The following is an 18,185-nucleotide window of genomic DNA, read 5'->3' as shown; positions in this document are numbered from 1 at the left end:
TAAAATCGAAGCACTAGGAAGACAGAGACACGAGGGTAACACAAATGTGACTTTGGAGACTTCCTCTAGGCATCTTTTGAAGACCAGGGCCACTCTCATGGCCTTCAAGTTATTGCAGGTGAGCATTCTTTTCTTCAAATTCTGAAATGCAATCAGAACCAAACTACATTTTAGGATACACATGTCCTTGCCAGTGATGAATCAGCTCACAACTTTATGGAAATCCACCACTGTGGTTACTGTCGAAAGAGAGTCACGTTAAATATGGCTGCAGCCCAGATTCTAAAAGATTTGATGTCCTGTGGCTTGCACTTCCCTGGAAGGGGAGGAGTTGCTTCACCCTGCAAAGAAGACTGTGGAGAGAGGCTCTTGGCAATGACACAATGCACATGTACCTGTGGTGGCTGTGGCACTGATGGTTTTGGTTCGGATGCTGGGAGCAAGTCCAGAGAGGTAGATAATAAAATCAGAACTAGGGGTTAGCCCTGAGATGTGGGCAGTTCGCTCAGCACCAGAAATATTGTATTCCATCGTCTCCAGCAACCTATTGGAATTAATAATTTCAATAGTAAAGATCTCGAAGATTCCATCAGTGGCTGTCCAGGAGAGATTGAAGCTCTCAGGAGTTATGTCAGAAACAGTTAAGTTTCTAATTTCAGGTTCTTCGGCTGAAAAAGGAGGGGTAAGAGAAAAGAAACAAACTTGAGTCATTATTTGGTTGTATTTCCAGATTCAGGTTGTTAATAGAGCCATTGCCAGGGAGAAAGGTCTGATAGTTTGGGGTGATGGTATAAATAAAGCAAGGTTATCAACCAATGCCAGTGTGAGAGAAGAGGGAGTTTGTTAAAAGAATAATATTTTGAAAAGGAAGGCATGACAATTAGATTTTACTACTCTACAATTACCACACATGAATACATTCTGGCCATGATCCCCTGATGAAGACCTGGTATATGATCTCACTAGAAACTTCTGTGCCCTTGCTGCACTTGTCTCTGGGCCCATCACTTCAGAGCTGCTGGTCATGGGTGAGCAGGTGTGAACCCTGGCAGCATCCAGTCTCTTGAACTACATGCAAGGGACAAGGGCTGTTTGCATTGCTCCTGCAGAAACCTTTGGCATGTGAGTTCTCCCCTCTGTTCAGATAGAGAGCTTGAATCATTCTAACAATTATAGCCTACCGAAGCAAAAGCTAGAGGCTTCTAATTTTGTGATTTAAAAGGAATTGTGCATTTCTCAGTGTAATTTTTTTATGTTTGCATACTTTAGACAAGGGCTAGTCAGCTTTTTCTCATTTTCTATTAAAATAGATGTGCCCACTTTACGCCTTCTACGTAGGCCAAGAAGGCTGAGGTTATACTGCCCACAAAGAGGGCTAAGCCAACACATGCCTGTTTAGGGAGGCCCTTTTTCAGCCAAGATGTAACTTTTTCTCTTTGTGATGGCCCTGCCAGTGCTTTCTCAAACAGGAATGACAGCAGAGGGCAGGCAGGAACACTTTGTCACTTTAGCAAGGAAGAAGTCTCCTGATCTCTGAGACCATCCTAATTGGTTTATTCAGAAAAAACTCATCCTCACAGGACAACTTGTCAGAGGCAACCAAAAGAAATATACTTATCCACACACGCACACTTGCACAAATACTAATGGCATCTAAACCACAAGATCTGAAAAAAAGATCAGAAGTGGTAGGTGATTTCCCTGCCGTCTGGAATGGGGTGGTTTGCGGATGTCAGATGATTCCTGGGAACATTTAGAGAAGCCTCATCTGGAATTCCTAGGCATTTCATGGTTGCCATCTAGGAAGGGGTTGGTAACATTTTATGTGAAACTCTGTGAGATGATTCAGGCTAGAACACACAGAGCCATGCTTTTGCTAGAATCAATTGGCAGGTGCAGATTTACCATGGAAGTTTGGTTGCAGTAATTACATAAAAGACAGTACTATAAGAAATGAAATAGCACAGCTTCTGAAATTGAGCTGCAGACCAGCTGAGGCTCATCCTGAAGATGAGGAGTAGAAAACAATGCTAGGAAAAATGTCTTACTTTAATTGGCTCCAGGAGGAAGCACTGACCACACTGGAACTGGACTATAAAGTGATGAGTTAACCGTGACACACCCTTCTGGAACGGGGGTTGGGAGTCTGCCATCCAAAGGCCAATACTCCAGGGGACAGCTCTTGATGAAAAGAACAAAACCACTATCAGGCCTTGACATTCATAGCCCAAGACATTCCCTGTTCCAAATGCTGCTGTGTGTAGTTCTATGAACTACTAGATTTCTGTTTGGTACAGTCTCCAGTCATAATAGCATGGCTTTTTTTTTTTTTTTCTTTTTGGTCTAGCTATTTGCTAATTTGATGTTCTAACAATGACTCAGTATCTGAGGGAATTGCCTGGAGGAGGGTAATTCAGTTCTCTTATTATACCCAGTCCATTTTTGTGAAATATTTCTTCAGTGTGCCCATAGCCTTGAGGGATTTGAAGATGCTAAAACACCATTTTCAACTAGCAAAAGACCCCAGAAAGTAAATAATCTGTGTTCCAGGGCACACATGGGAAAGGGAGGCTTCTGTTTGTGTCCCAACACTAGAGAAGTGAATTAAAACCATCAGGCTGATTCCTAAAACAAAAAGCCATCATTCATCATTGTGAGGATTGGCCAGATGAAGTGTGGGAGAGAGAAGCTATGGGGCAGAGGGTCAGGGGAGGCAGTATCTGCATCATTCATCATTGAGACGGCCAGGCTGTCTCGGCAAAGGCACAACCCACAGCACAGGCGGTCTCTGAGCATGCAAGGGCAGCGGCTGAGGGGCACACAGAAGGGACTTGGTATGGAGAGGAGCTGACTTCTTGCACGATCTAATGGGAAAAAAGCAGGGAGCCTAAGGAAAGAAAGCATTGATGGAGGAGGTACCTGTGGAGGCCTCAGCCGAAAGCACGGGTGTTCTATAGCCCTGGATCACCCCATAGATGGACACTCTGTAAGGGGTGGCAGCCTTGAGGCCCGGGATGTTCACAGCCCGGAGGCTGCCCGGCACGGTGAGGTTCTGGGTTGCCTCCACCTTGTTGGCCTCCTGCACCTGAATGACAAAGTGCTGATAGGCCTGATCAGCTGTGGTCCAGTTGAGTGAGAGGCCGTCCCAGCCATTCTCAGTCAAGGTTAAGTCTCCCAGCTTGGGGAGCTCCTCTGAAGAAGGACAGAGAGGGAAGTATTAGTTCTATAATGCCCAAATGAAGAAACCGAATGTCCCACAGCCTAGCTTTAGGAAAGAAAATGGGACACAGAATTTTGGTTATCCCTGAACTCCTGATATTTGCAATTTGAATGTGATACTGTGGCCACAGATATTTTTCTGAAGTTAAACATGTGTCCATTGTTCATCCTGGATATGACAAAGATGTTGGCACCAACACATGACCCTGAGCATTCAGAGCTTGTCTGGACAATACAGGACACAGGGACACAGGGAAAAGGTGGGCATTGGGTCAGGGTGTAAGAGGTGGGGATAAGCTTGAATGTGCACACATGGCGGCAGATGGACCTTGGCTGGAACTCCAGCATTCTTTTCTCATCCTCTTCACCTGTAGGTGGAGGATTGTATGATGTTGAAATGACAGCATTCATCAACCCCTGAATGCTTGATATGGAGTGCACATCTAATAAGTGGAAGCTTAAATAATAGCAACATTTGGTCTAGATATTTGTCCTTGGAACTACTCAGTCTTGGGGGAGATAATAACATGCTTCATTTCATTACTTGAAATGAATGAGAACATCTATGTGCCATCTGTCTGTATTCATAAAGTATAGACTGTCTTATGGCTGGAAAAAGTGTGATGCTTTTGCTCTGGACTTTTCTCAGCTATCAGGGATTGGAAGGGTTATATGTTCTTCGCTTGGTTATTCATCTCCAGCCTTCTGCAAGTACTTGGTTTCTGAGTCAAGAAGAATGGCTTCCTCGGAGAGCAAGGCTGTGTGTGTGCAGAGTGTGCCTACTTTTAAGAGTTACTACATTTGTTCAGTTCATAAAGCAGGGACGGGCCTAATTCCAGGAAGGAAACTGACTGTAATAATTAGTACGAATTTAGATTCAGGACATGGAAGACTCTGTGCTTTGTGGGATACTCCTGAGGCCAACTGCGATCTTTCAGCCTTTCTTTATAAGGCTGTAATGGCCATGGATTAGAAGTTAAAGAGTTAAATATATGTAAGATCTATTCCATTAAAAAAAAAAAAAACCAACCAACCAACCAAACAAACAAGCAAAAAAAAAAAAAAAAACAAAAGCTGGGTGTTAGCTGTTTGTCCTCAGGTGTTGCAGAGTTCCTTAAAAGACTCACTTTGCAAAAAAAGAGGTTTTTTTCTAAGAATAAGCTTCTGCAGACTGTAGCTATAGATGGCCGATATTCTACACCTGGATTGCATGTCTCATAAGGCCCTTTTTGCCCTCTTCTCGTTTGAAGCCATTCCAGGAAACTGAGGGTGATGGCAGCTTGGCCACCTTGCCGTTAGCACACCATCCCTTTTCATAATTTTTTTTTGAAAGTGTATGTCATTTCTAGTAACAAATGTATTTATTTGGTAAATGTAAGCAAGAAGAACAACCTATTTGAATTAGGTGAGTTAGATGACCATTATCAGAATATAGGTATAACAACCTTAGGATCCACCGTAAAAATTCCACTACTGAAAATATGGGCCCCTTGCTCATGGCTCCATTTGAAGCTTTTTTAGAAACTTCATGCACAGGGATTTGTTTTCTATCGTGTTTTTTCTTCAAGTTGAATGAAAATCATTGAACTAGGATGGGCTGAACTTGGAAATGTCCTTGCCTTGAGTATCTGTATAGGAAAGAGGCTTGGATAGTTTCTGCAGAAGATGAATAGATTATTTCCAAAGGTTATTCTGAAGAGATCTAAGAGTTGAATAATAGTGATTTAGGGTGGTGATAGCAATAGTTCTCTAGAAAGTTCTGAGCCTGTTCTTGTGCCACAGCTTTACTGTTTTTGTTTTGTTTTTTTAATATGCTTCTGTTGTTATAGTTAGCTCTTAATGTTCGATACTACGTGATGAGTACTGTGTTCATTAAGGTGTACTGAAGTAGAGATGTTATCTGTGATCTGAGTGTGACAAAAGTAAGTTTCAAGATGGATAGTGGGGTATTCTAGAATGTTCAATCAGTGAAGTGGAATTCTAGCCACAGACCTTCTTCAGGTAAACATTCCTGCTGGCTGTCAACTGCAGAGAGAGAGGGCCCTGATCTTGGGAAATTTGCTCTATTACAACTCACTCACGTCTCTGGTCTGGAAAGAGGGGCAGGTACCTGTGATGACCTCCACAGCGAGGGGTCGAGTGCTGCGACCTCTGACCTCTCCATACAGGGTGATTTTGTAAGGCGTGCTGGCTCTCAGGCCTGGGATTTCCACAAAGTACAGGCTGCCAGGAACTGTGAGATTGCGAGCCTCCTCCACCTGGTCAACCTCCTGGACCTGAATGACAAACTGGTCATAGGTCCCATCTGGTGTGGTCCAGTCCAATCTGAGAGCATTCCAGCTAACCTCGGTCACTGTGAGATTTCCCAGCTCTGGACTCTGTTCTGTGTAAGGACACAGAGTTACTGAGTTACTAAAAAAGGCAATTGCACAGTGGGTTCAGGTGAGATGGCATTTTGGCTAAAATTGGGATGAGTTGTCTGGTAAGTGTCGATTACAGACACATGATTTATAATCACATTGACGCACTTTCTTTGTTGGCACTAAAGCCAGATGCTTTCTACTCAGCCTTTGAGAACCAAAGGTGGTTTAGGAATTGCTCATAACTTCTTCACATACATACTTTACATGCAAGCACTGCCCTGTGGAGTCCTTGGGTGTTCTTAAAATTAGCTCAGATCTTTTTTTTTAATTTATAAGTTGTACTTTCCAACTTCTTCTAAGAAGTCATTATGAAGAAGAAGATCTAAGAAAATATTATGACCGAATCTTGCTGTGCAAGAAAAGTTCAATTCTCACTTTTGCAAATGAAGAGGAGGGTGGAATTTTCCATGCAACTGGTTACTGGGCCGGGACTGGGATGTGGCCAAATAAGGGATATGCCATTTGGGAAGACACAGTGATGATTCACCAGGATTTCCCTGACACGGTAGGGGCTGAACCCAATTTAGAGCAGGCAAATTCTTTGATTTCTCCTGAGCAAAGAGGTATCAGGGTTGAAGCAAACTGCAGATTGAGCTGGAATACCTGTCAAGACTTCAATAGAGAGAGGGGTGGTGCTGAAGTCCTGAGTGACCCCACGAATAGTGATCTTATAAAGAGTGGCTGCTGTGAGCCCTGGCAGGGCCATGGACCTCAATCCTCCTGGCACCGTGAAGTTCTGGACTGCCTCTATTGTGCCAACCTGATGCACCTGAATGAAAAATTGCTCATAGGCTCCTTCTGGAGCGGTCCAATTGAGTTTGAGGGCATCCCAGCCCACCTCGGCCACCGTGACATCTCCCAAGTCGGGAGTTTCTCCTGGGGAAGGATAAAGAACTAGTTTAATGATCAAATCACACACCAAGTTTGTAGACATCTTCAAATACAACAATAAGATTTAGAGCACTTAGAAATGCAACTCTTTTTAGGTAAGCATGCATCATGCAGCTTTCTAAATTTTAGAAATTGAGGGAGAATGAGGGTAAATACAAGCTTTCTTGTTAAAGAATTATCCTAACTTTCAATAGAGAAAAGGACTAATTTTGAGGCTTTATTTTCTTTTTAAACATAGTGCCTTTGTGTCCCTTAATGGTAGGCAGGCTGTTTTTAGAGTTCAGTGTCTCCACTACAAAGGCCTTGTGGAAGCTATGTGTCCAAGTTGGACTCTGGTTAATGTACAAAGGTACCATCCACACTGGAGTTGTGTCATCTGGCGGCCTGGCTGGCCATTATCAGAACCTATCACTCTGAAATGTGAAACACAGTAAGTTAACTCTGATTACCCTTGAGCTGTTTCCTGTGGGGAGAAGCAAAAGCTAGAGGTAAAAAAGTTAAGTGGTACCTGTGGAGGCCTCAGCCGAAAGCACGGGTGTTCTATAGCCCTGGATCACCCCATAGATGGACACTCTGTAAGGGGTGGCAGCCTTGAGGCCCGGGATGTTCACAGCCCGGAGGCTGCCCGGCACGGTGAGGTTCTGGGTTGCCTCCACCTTGTTGGCCTCCTGCACCTGAATGACAAAGTGCTGATAGGCCTGATCAGCTGTGGTCCAGTTGAGTGAGAGGCCGTCCCAGCCAACCTCGGTCACGGTGAGACTTTCCAGTTCAGGGGCTTGTTCTGAATAGGGATAGAGATGGGATCAATGACACTACTCTTCAAAATGCATTTTATTTTCTTCTGAGAACCCCAAAATGGACAACCATGGTCAATGCGGAAAGGCCATCAGCCAGCCACCAGTGTTGTACTGCCCCCACTGCATCTCCTGCCGGCGCTGCTCCCAATCACAACACCGACAAAGCAACAATACTTCCTTTGTTTTCATGCCTGCTTGGCCTTGTCTTTTGGAAACTATATTTACCTATTGACAAGTATCCTGTAATTTAGAAAACTCTTTACATTCATTCCAGTAAGAATTGCAGTGTTGGTAAGACAAAACTGAGGGAGGCAATGAGTCTGAAAACCCAATCCTTGTTGGACACAAAGAGCATCTAAGGCCCTGGGAGAAACAAAGATAGATCAACGAAAACTGAATGCACCATCGTCTTTCACATTCTGGACATACAACATTCAATAAAGTAAAAATTCACTTGTTGAAATTTGCCTATGGGTGATATTTTCCTAGGGTGGAGCTTAAGTGGACTTTGCATGACCTAGTTAAAAATAAGTATTGTTCTGGAAATGAATGCTGTAAACAAGCGTAGCATCTTCCTCTAGCACATTTGAAAGAGCTAATCGTTTTCCTATTTATGCCTCCGACTGCTGCTAACTTCAAATGAGCCCTTTGTGTCCAGTAACACTGGCTTCTAACTTAAAATTTTTAGTTTGTCATTTGAGGATTTTTGTTTTTCAGAGGAAGAAGCAATTCTCTTGTGAAGTCTTTCTAATTCAAAATTTTCCAAATTCTGAAAAACATTTTCCTGGCTATTTCACACTGAAAAAGCCCACATTCTTTCACTCTCTGTTTGATTTAGAACAAAAGTTCATAAGCAGCAATTGCAGGTCCGTATCTGGCCTACCTCCCAATCTGGTAGTCACCAATGTAACAACAGTTTTACATCAGTAAATGATAGATAAAATAATTCAAAGAAGAATGTTATTTCACGACGCATAAAGATCATATGAAGTTTCAATTTTGGTGTTATAAACAAAGTTTCATTAGAACATAGGTAACTTGATTTTAACGTGTTATGCAGGGAGACAACACTGCAGCCTTTCTGTAGTGGGTACTTTAAATGCCAAGAAGTAAGTAAAACGTATACTATTTATGAAAAAAAAAAGATAAGTGGAAGGGGAAGTGTTATGAATTATAAAAGGAGGGGGAATACTATGAGTAGAAATATGCTAGACAATAGTTAAGATGCTGACTGTACATTTCCATAGCAAATGACAGCTGTGGGCTCAGTCCCTGGAAACCAAGTATTTCCATTGTATAGCTCCACACTGAATTTCTTGGCATTTCTTTATGAAAAGGCTGTTGTCTCCTTCTTACAGCTGTGCACAGGAATCTACCCTCTGAAAAATGTCAGCAAGCCTGGGAAATCAGAAGTTTGAAACCCCATTTCTGTCCTCATGGTGGGTTGAGCAGCTGGCCTGGTGGAATTTCTGGCAGTATCAACTTCACAGCTTCAGACTCTCATCATCCTGTAGATGTGCTGACGAGATTCTTGTTCACTTAAGGGGGAAATAGAGACTCTGCCACAGCAACAGGGGGCAGGGGGCAGGCATAGCCAAAGAGATGCCAAAGAGTAAGTAAAACAACTTCCATCTCATCTTACAGACATAAGAGAACAGGGCCGAATCATCTTGATCTTAAAACACTGCAGTGGCTCTTCATGTCAAGTATGACACCCAAGCTCTTTAGCATGGCTCATAGTCGTTCAAGGCTGTCCCCGATCAAGACTAGCTTTATCTGATGGCAGGTCTGTACAGGTTCAATATACCAATACAAACTACCTTATGCCTTTGAGGTTTTCAGATATTGGTTGTCTTGCTGAAAATGTTTTTCCTCTATTTGCGCAACGTTTTTCCTTTCCAGAACTCAGGCAAGTATTCCCTCTTCTAAAACATCCTCTCGGTTCCTCTTCATCCCTTTGGTTCAGGCATGGGCTGGAGACCTGCCTCTGTGTCCTCAGAACCTCTGCCTCCATGTTCCTAAAATCTCCTGTACCCTGCTCCTGGAACTCTTTTTCCTCCATGCTCCTGGAACCCACTTCAGCCTCTTTAGAAGACAAGTAATGCTTTTATAACATTGGCTTTGTTTCACATCCTTTCCTTTCACATCTCACATCATTTCTTGACAGGAAAGATTGTATCTGTTCTATGTGGCATCATTGCCTGACCCATGGTAGATACAAAATAAATATTTGTTGGGTGGATAAGTACTAGAGGAAATTTCTGATTACTCCATGAGAATATCAAGATGGTGAACATTCTCTATTACCTCTAGCTACAAGCCAAAGTTTACCTTTCCACTTCCAAAATTCATGTCAACTGTGTGGGTGTTACTATGAAAGATGCTCTGCTGTGCTTGTGTTTCTCCTGTCTCCCGTGCTTTATAAACCCTGTTGGTCACAGGACATTCACTACTTTTACTTTAAGCAGTGTTTCATTGGATGAATCAGAATACAAATACTGGGCAGAGGGAGGGAGAAAGAGAGGAAAGAGAAAAGCCAAGAGTAGTTAGAGAGGTGGGTACTTATTTTTCCCCTACACTGTGTAGCCCACCCACCACTCCGTAATCTTTGAGCCTGAGTCCAATGGTGATTGAGTGGTGGTGGCCAGGTCATGCATACTATTAATCTAATGCTGCAGCAAGGAAACAGTTGTCATGCTGATCTGATACCATGGCTATATACTGGAAACTCTTAAGGGAAAAAATAAAAGATAGGTCCCAAAATGCCACATCTTTTTCATTAAATATACAAAGGATGGCTGGAGCCTTGTAGGCTCTGCTATTAAGATGCTGATGATAAAATGCTCAGAGTTCCATTCTTCTCAGGGTTCAATCTGCTACCGGCATTTCAGGACATTTAGCCAAATGGCTGCTGTGTCTGGGCTTCTACTTTACATATTTACAACACAGTCCTACTTGCCTCCCTATCTAATAGCCTCTTCCAATTTGAAGTCTTTTCTGATGCTCCGGAGTCAGATCCAGCATCTCCCACGCTCTGGTTTCACCCAGTGGTCACTTATGCGTAGCAAGTGGAGTGCCATACTGATGTGTCTCTGTGTGAACCAGACAAGAACTTCTTGAAAGCGCAGATCTGTCTTCATTTCTCTACTAAATCCAGAAGTTAGCTTACAGCATGGTTACAGCGCTGTATTTACTTAGTGAATATGGAAAACCTTGAGATAAAGAACTCAAGAGAGGTAAAGAAATGTCTTCCTCACTTTTTCTCACATATATATATATATATATATATATATATATTTTTGGCAGATAAAACCTCAGGGGTAACTACTCTATAGGTGATGAGCAGATTAGCCCATAAAAGGATTTGGTGCATTTGGTAATAAAGGAAGCCATTTAATATAGAAAACGATTTCTTTGAAGCAGCATTAAGGAGATATGGGGCAGGGTAATGAAATGACTATGTTTGGGGATGTCAGTACTATGTTTTCAGTCTGAAGCAAAGGGATTGTAGCCTGTGGTATGCTGGGAAGAGCTCCTTTCCTTCAGCTGCTGAAATCTGGGGCTTCCCTCCTGGAGAAAGGTCCTAATTTGACTCTAACTAGAAAGTAAGGTGATTGAAAACAGGACTTTGTCTTTGTTTGGGGCGGGGGGGTGGGTGCGGTAAGGAGGGGAGGAGGACTTGTTCTTGTATTGTTGAATCATTTGTTTTTCCCCGGCACCATATAACAAGCTCATGTTTATAAAGGTGGGACTGTCAAATCTCTATTGTAGATTGGTTCTATTTTGCCCCGTTCCCTCCACAATAGGTTAAACTACCCCTTCAGAGTATCCTTAAGCATCATCTTACAGCTGAGTGGGAAGCAGTCAAGAACTGACCACCTGTTTGGACTTGAGGTTCTCTTGGCAGGCTTCTCTTTGTCAGATTTCTCTCTTGCTAATAGACATTCATGCTTTTATATGGACAGCAACACATTCAGCTAGACCACTGTCACTCCCAGCCTCCTTTCAGCTAAGAACAAACAGTAAAATATGAGAGGCCATTGGCGAAGTTTCTAGAAAGTTTCCTCTGGGAGATGCACTTATCCTTCCAAGTCCTTTTCCTTTGTTTCTTTCTCTCTCATGTTGCTGGGAACATGACGGTATTACAGCAACCATATTGTGACATTGAGAGGATTTTGAGATGGAAGCAGAAAAGGCAAAGGAGCCTGGGTCTTTGATCACCGGGTGTGCCATCCCTGAACCAGCAGCTCTATATCTCCTTTGTGAAAGAGGAAGCCAGCTTCTGTCATGCTTACTGACTAACTTGAGAGTGCTGTTCAGTGTAAGTGAAGGTGTTTGCAGACATCAACTGTTTTAGGGAATTTCCAAATAGGCCCACTGTTTCAACATGTTTCTGCTTACTAAGTTTAGCTGGGCCAACATTTCCGCTGTGATACCTTTATTTCTTGCTCATTACTGCCTCCAATCATTCCTTTTGCTCAGTTGAGTTCTGCCTGATCTAGTCTTAACATCTACTCTTCCCCTAGGACGATGGGCAGGTGTCCAGGAGACAAAATGACAGTGCTGTCTGGGGGACCCATTACTGCTCACGTGTCCTTGCTGCTCAGTGTATACAGGTTTTTAAGACATATTTTCTAGTGAAAGAAAATAGTATTACTTGCCAAACCCAGAATAGTCAACCTTTCCAACACATATCTTGAATATTTGGTGACAAGTATTAAATGCATTTTTATCCTTTTAGGAGAGACATTATTTTTCCCTTTGCCTTGTCCATGTACAACTGAGGAGACATGATGGCAAGTTCAGTGAGCAGAACAAATGAACTGGAAGGGTTACTGTAGGTCAGGATTGAGCTGTCACCATGAAAAACAAATGGGTTAACCTTTTAAGGACTAAGAGAAAAGAAAAAACATGAGAAGGGCACCACAGAGGCTCAAAGATCATATGGAAGTTTTCAGAGACAACCTAGAGGAAAGCAATAGGACTGGAATGGACATATTTCATGGAAAACAAGCAAATTCTTTTTTTAAAAAAGAGAGAATTGTTACCAATTTCCTTGTCATCTCTAAAAGAAACCAGATGAAAAGTAAACCAAATTGTTAGACTGAATATGAAGAGAAATAACTATTTAGAACTTTCTAAGAAACACAAAAACGTTAAAACAGAAAACACAAACCTTGGTGCTCAAATTGTCCTAGGAAGAAGATCATTATTTGCCAGAAGGGGAAATTTGCTGAATTAGTTGGCAAGAGGAAAATTAATGTTCATGGAAGACAACCAACTCTTTCCAAGTAGCATTTAAAGGCTTTGTGGGTGAAGGAGGTAGCACAGTTTTCCTTTTGGATAACATGGCTGACAGGAGCCACAAAACTTGGGGACCCCAGGGGCTTTGGAGGGGACGCAGGTGCACTCACTCACCGGTAGATGCCTTCACCCGTGCAGGCTTGCTCCTGTGTCTGCCTTTTTCAGCTGTCAGGAGGATGGTGTATTCCTGTCCTGGTTGCAGCCCTGTCAAGGGGTAGGAAGTGGTGTCCCTTGGGAGCTGCACTTCTGCTGATTGACCTGTAGGGGAGCTGTAGTTGAGGCGATAACGGTCGAACTTGGCCATTGGTGTCCTCCAGAACAGGGTCAGGCTGTTGTCTGCGGTATCAGTAACGCGAAGATCCTTAGGGGCATCCAAGTCTTTGAATAAAACAGAAATGAACATTCATTAGGCTACAAGGCAGGGCTGCCTCTGGGACTGACAGCTCATCTGGCTAGGCTCCTACGTCTGCTCCATAGGGACTGTATGGCTGCAGGGCAATACAGTGAGGAAGATCTTCCATCTGCTGATTTACACCAGTGGCCACAATGGCCAGAGCTGAGCCGATCCAAAGCCAGGAGAATGGAGATTCTTTCAGGCCTCCCACACAAGTATATTTTCCCAAGGGTTTGGGCAGTTCTTGACAGCTTTCCCAGGCCACAAGCAGGCAGCTGGATGGGAAGCAGGGCCACAGGGACATGAATGGTTGCCCATGTGGGATCCCGGTATGTGCAAGGCAAGGACTCTAGCCACTAGGCCACCGTGCCAGGCCCAGTCTCCACCTTTTAAAAATGATCTGTTTATAGTTCATTCCAGTCTTGCATAGGGTAATGACATTTGATCAACGATGGAATTCATATAGGATGGTGCACCCATAAGAATGTAATGGAACTGAATTATTGTTATTGATCAGTGACCCTGTAGCTGTCGACAGATCAGAGAATAGCACACTTTTCCTGTGTCTGTGGTAATGACCTTGCTGTAAACAAACCATACTGCCAGGTGCAGGAAGGCACAGCACATAGCATTATGTTCAAGGTACAATTCTTGTCATTGGTCATAAGCTACCAAGCTACTTAAGTGTTTGCTATCTCATGCTTTTAATCATTATTGTAGAGGGTACTCTACTTACCGAATACTGTGCTATGCTGTGTTGGCAGCAGCCTTACACATATAAGCCTTGCCCCGGGAGGCCATATTGAGGGACTGTTTTAAGGATATTCTATAATAGTCCCATAATAGTGAAATCACCCCACCATACATTTCTTAGAACAAATCTCTGTCTTTAGGTGATGTATGACTATAACTTACTGACTTTTGGAAGATTAAAATAATGAAATTATATCTATATTACAAAATACTACTTAGCTAAGTGCATTTCATGTAAATATATTATTGACACAAAAAACAGCTTGGAGTTGTCAATAGAATTATATTGAAGGAAAACAAAAGCCAATTTTAACAGTTCACACATTGTGTTGTCATAGCCTGGGTATTTTTTTTTTTATCCCAAAATGTATGTGCTGTAACCTAATCCCAATGTGATGGTATTTGGTTGTGCAGATCTTAGAAGACCCCACAAATGGGATTGGTGCCCCAAGAAGAGTTTCCAGGGAGGGCTTAGGGCAGTCACAGCTGCCTGTGAACCAGGAAGGAGCCCTGACGAGGCACAACATTTGCTGGAGTCTTGACTTGTGCTTTACAGTTTTTAGAACTGTGAAAAATTGATTTTTTCTGTTGGAAAGCTGCAAGTCTGGAGTGTTTTTGTTATGGTAGCCAGAATGGGCAACTCCACGTAGGATTTCATCAGTGTAGCATTCTTGAAATGGCAAAGTTACAGAGATGAACAGATTAGCGAATGCCAGGCAGAGGAGAAACGAGGCAACTGTAGCTTTGAAGGGTAGCGCAGGGGATTTTTCTGCCAGGGGCAGAACATTCTGCATCTTAACTATAGCAGTGAATTCACACGGCTAATTGTTTGATAAAATTGCATGGAACTACACACACACACACACACACACACACACACACACACACATACACTAATTGGTGCAAGTAGCATTGGTAAAATCTGAACAAAGTGTACTTCCCAGCTGAGATACTGTTACACATTTATGAAAGATGCTATCCCTTGGGAAAAACTCAGAAAAGGGCATAGGAATGTGCATGATGTGTCATAGCTGCAAGGGAATTTCGAATCTAATTTAGAATCCAAAGCTGAATAAAGCCAATCACAGGCGAGGGAGTCCCAGCAACAGGCCTGTGTAATGTGGAACCTTGACGCACCAGCACCCGTGTCCTCTTTCGCACATCAACCTCCCTTGCTCATAGAGACCTGGAGAGCTCAGGTGGAGGCTGATGGAAGGAGTTTTGTTTTGTTTTCAGTACCAATGTTCCACAAAAGAAATAATACTTGAACAAATAATCAATGGCTTCAAGTTATGTAGTACTTCTCTGTCCCCATCCAGAGGCAGCAGTTTCAGGATGCTATGGATAAAAGCCAAGATTGAGCTGTGCTTCTGCTCCATTAAAGCTACTTGATGCAAGCTCAGTGTTTTCAAAGAGAATCCCCCTAAGCCTGATGTGTTTTGGTTACAGAGCAGTAGAAAGGCTGAGCTGATGTGACTTTTGAATTTAAACACCTGGGATAGATTTATAGGTCCTTTTCTTCCTGGAGCTTCAGCCTTTTCCTTCTAGCTCATTGTCTGCCTCATCAGCCCTGTTGGTCTGCCAAACAACAGCCCCATGATGTGGAAATCCAAGATGTGCCTTACCTGTGGCTGCATTGATGGTCGCTGGATCGCTCTCCTTGTCTTCCTTCACGGCTGAGACTCCAATCCCATATTCTGTGCCTGGCCTCAGACCTAAGAGAGAATGTACATGTTGAGATGCAGCCTGAAGCTGAAAAAGCTTGAAGAGGCTCATAAAATCTGCCTTGAACGAACTTGTCCCTGGAGGCTATAACTTCTCAGTGTCTGGAGTGTTTTATAAGCGAACTTGCTGCAGATTAAGGAGGAAATGCTATGGAAAGACATTTCTCCCTCCAAATGGTTGGGGGAACCAACCATGTCCCAAACAGGGGCATGTGAGAGCAGAGGTTCATCCTTTGAGGCCCCGTGGGCTGGCTGCATGGAGAAAATGGAGCTCACCTGTGAGGGTGGTTTTGGTTGTGGCTCCTTGACTCTTTGAGACATCAGCCTCAGCATGGTCACCTCCCGAGATGGGTGCATACTTAATTCTGTAGCTGTCGATGGCTGCCTTGACATTCCTCCATTCCAGGGTGATACTGTTGTCAGTCTGGGAGACACGTCGGAGATTCCTGGGAGCATCCAGGCCTGTTGGAGAGAAGAAACAATATTTTTCACTGAAAACCTGGAGAGGAGGAAGCTATGAAAGGAGCCTGCCACTGGACAGAAATGACAAAATCACTCCTGCTCCTACTTTTTCAGTCTCCATAGCCAATGCACAAAAGGCAGAGGGTTAGAGAGGTAGAGGTCCTTCACATATGGACTCTCCAAATGGCTGCAATGGCCTGAGTGATGGTGGGCTGAAGCCAGGAGCTGCGAATTTCATCTAGGTCTCCAACAGAGGTAGCAGGGGTCAAGCATTTGGACCGTCATCCACTCCATTCACAGGCACGTTAGTAAGAAGTGAATGCGAAGCAGAACAGCTGAAACGCAAGCCAACACTGCTGTTGGGATGTGATTGCTAAATACCCTGCAGCACAATGCTGACCCCTGATTGCACAGATTTTTTTAAAATTCTCATTAGTTGGGAGATTCTTGAGTCATTTGTAGTTTTCTCAGTCTTTGTGCTTGAAGAGCAACATCAAATTTAAAAATAAGCTCCTAATGTGAGAATTGGTCTTTTTGTGCCTCCTTGCTTCAGCTTCTAATAACTCACACAATGCTTCCTGAGCACTTAAAAAATTATTTGTTCAATAAAGGATTAATACCTTGATACTTTTGAAACAATACCAGGAGCTAAGAGCTGAGAGAATTGCTTTAATATTCATTTTTATATATTTAACATTTTATTTTGTTTCTCTGAAATTTATTTTAATCAGAATTTTTGTTTGATAACATCAGACTAATATCTATGAAGGTATTCAGAAAGTTCACAAAAATGCATATTATCAGAAAGACTATTTATATATTTCCCAAAATTTTTTGTACCAAATACAATGCTTTATTTTGGGACTGACATTGTGACTTAGTGAGTTAGGTCACTTCTAGTGACACCTACATCCGATGTTGGAGCACTGATTACTCTGTTTCAGATCCCAGTCCCTGCCGAAGCACCTAGCAAAGCAGCAGAGGAGGGTCTACATACTTGGGTCCCTGCCACCCATGTGGAAAACCCAAATGGTGTTCCTGGATCCTGGCTTCAGCCTCACACAACCCTGGCCATTTTGGCCATTTGAGAGTGCAGGATCCAAACCAATGAACAGGAGATCTCTTTATGTCTCTCCATCTGTCACTTTTTAAAAATAAATCAATCTTAAATATTATTTGTGTACTTGGTTTATTTTAAGGAAGAGAGGGGAAAATATAGAAAGAAGGAGAGAGAAAAAGGCGGACAGGGAGAGCTCCACAGATCCCTGCAAAGACTGATCAGGAGCCAGGAACCCAATGCAAACCTCCCATAGCTGTAGAAAGAGTCCAACTATTTGAGCCACCACCTGCTGCCTCCTATGGTATGCCTGAAGGAAGCTAAAATTGGCAGTGCAGCTGGGAATTGAACCCAGACACCTGTATATAAGACGTGGGTTCTCTTGAATGCTAGGCCAAATCTTTAAGTTTTTTTTTCCATGAGCCTTCTGAGGGACTCTCATTGCATGTGTATGTAAAAAAAAAAAGTACTTTGAAATATTATTTGGGGACATTTATGTTTCTTTGAAAAGTAAATGATTGTTACAGTATTTCAAATTGAAATTTAAAGAGTGGAAATTCTTCCCTCCACTTTTCTTTGTCAACTGAGCCTGGGTGACACCCCGCATGGAGGGAAATGGAAAGGTTGCAATCCTTTGTTTTCTGCACCTGTTAGCAGGGGAAAGTCTGCTACCTGTTGTGAAGGTCTCTTTGGCCGGGTTGCTAGACATGTCGCCCCTGCGAGAGATGAGAGACACTTCGTATTCGGTGTCAGGCTTCAGATTCCCGATGGAGTACTGGTTCTCATCGTGTGTGAGCTCGATAACGGTCTGGTCGCCTGGCACGTCTTTGACGCCATAGGAGAGTTCAATGTTGTCGATCTCAGCCAGAGGCTTGAACCATGTAACCAGAGCTGTGGTGTCTGTGACATCTTTCACCTCAATCTGACTGGGTGCATCCAAGCCTGTGTCGGGCAGAAGACATAGAGACAGGGGCAATGTCAAGAACTGTGCAGAGGAGGGACCTTGCTTTAGGTAGATAAGATGCTGACAGCTTGACCTCATTTGACCTTTCTGAATCCCAGTTTCTTCTTTGAGACGTTATACGTGGTGACAATGACGGCTGCCTTTACGATTTCTACCTTGTTTCAAATACTAGTGCAGACAAGGCTTGTGCTGTAGCT

The 18,185-nt window shown here is 43.1% G+C and overlaps 1 protein-coding gene across 6 annotated transcripts in view; it reads right to left on the bottom strand.

The window, feature by feature from the left end:
• TNC (tenascin C) overlaps positions 1-18,185 on the bottom strand; it is a 61,930-nt gene that overhangs the window by 33,290 nt on the left and 10,455 nt on the right. For 3 of the 6 annotated variants that reach the window (XM_040963115.1, XM_040963116.1, XM_040963118.1), the window contains exons 6-13: positions 17,697-17,966; positions 15,782-15,967; positions 15,407-15,496; positions 12,749-13,012; positions 7,042-7,314; positions 6,246-6,518; positions 2,920-3,192; positions 396-668 (exon numbers count right to left, since the gene is read on the bottom strand). In XM_040963115.1, coding sequence (XP_040819049.1) covers positions 396-668; positions 2,920-3,192; positions 6,246-6,518; positions 7,042-7,314; positions 12,749-13,012; positions 15,407-15,496; positions 15,782-15,967; positions 17,697-17,966 — 1,902 coding nt within the window. Of the gene's footprint in view, positions 1-395; positions 669-2,919; positions 3,193-5,329; positions 5,603-6,245; positions 6,519-7,041; positions 7,315-12,748; positions 13,013-15,406; positions 15,497-15,781; positions 15,968-17,696; positions 17,967-18,185 lie in introns of all 6 variants that reach the window. The other 3 variants (XM_040963113.1, XM_040963117.1, XM_040963119.1) reach the window with 3 other exon arrangements.

The sequence above is a fragment of the Ochotona curzoniae genome, unplaced genomic scaffold, assembly GCF_017591425.1.
Source record: "Ochotona curzoniae isolate NIBS_2020 unplaced genomic scaffold, NIBS_Ocur_1.0 scaffold_3208, whole genome shotgun sequence".
Taxonomy (NCBI): Eukaryota; Metazoa; Chordata; class Mammalia; order Lagomorpha; family Ochotonidae; genus Ochotona; species Ochotona curzoniae.
This window is presented reverse-complemented; position numbering and strand designations above follow the sequence as displayed.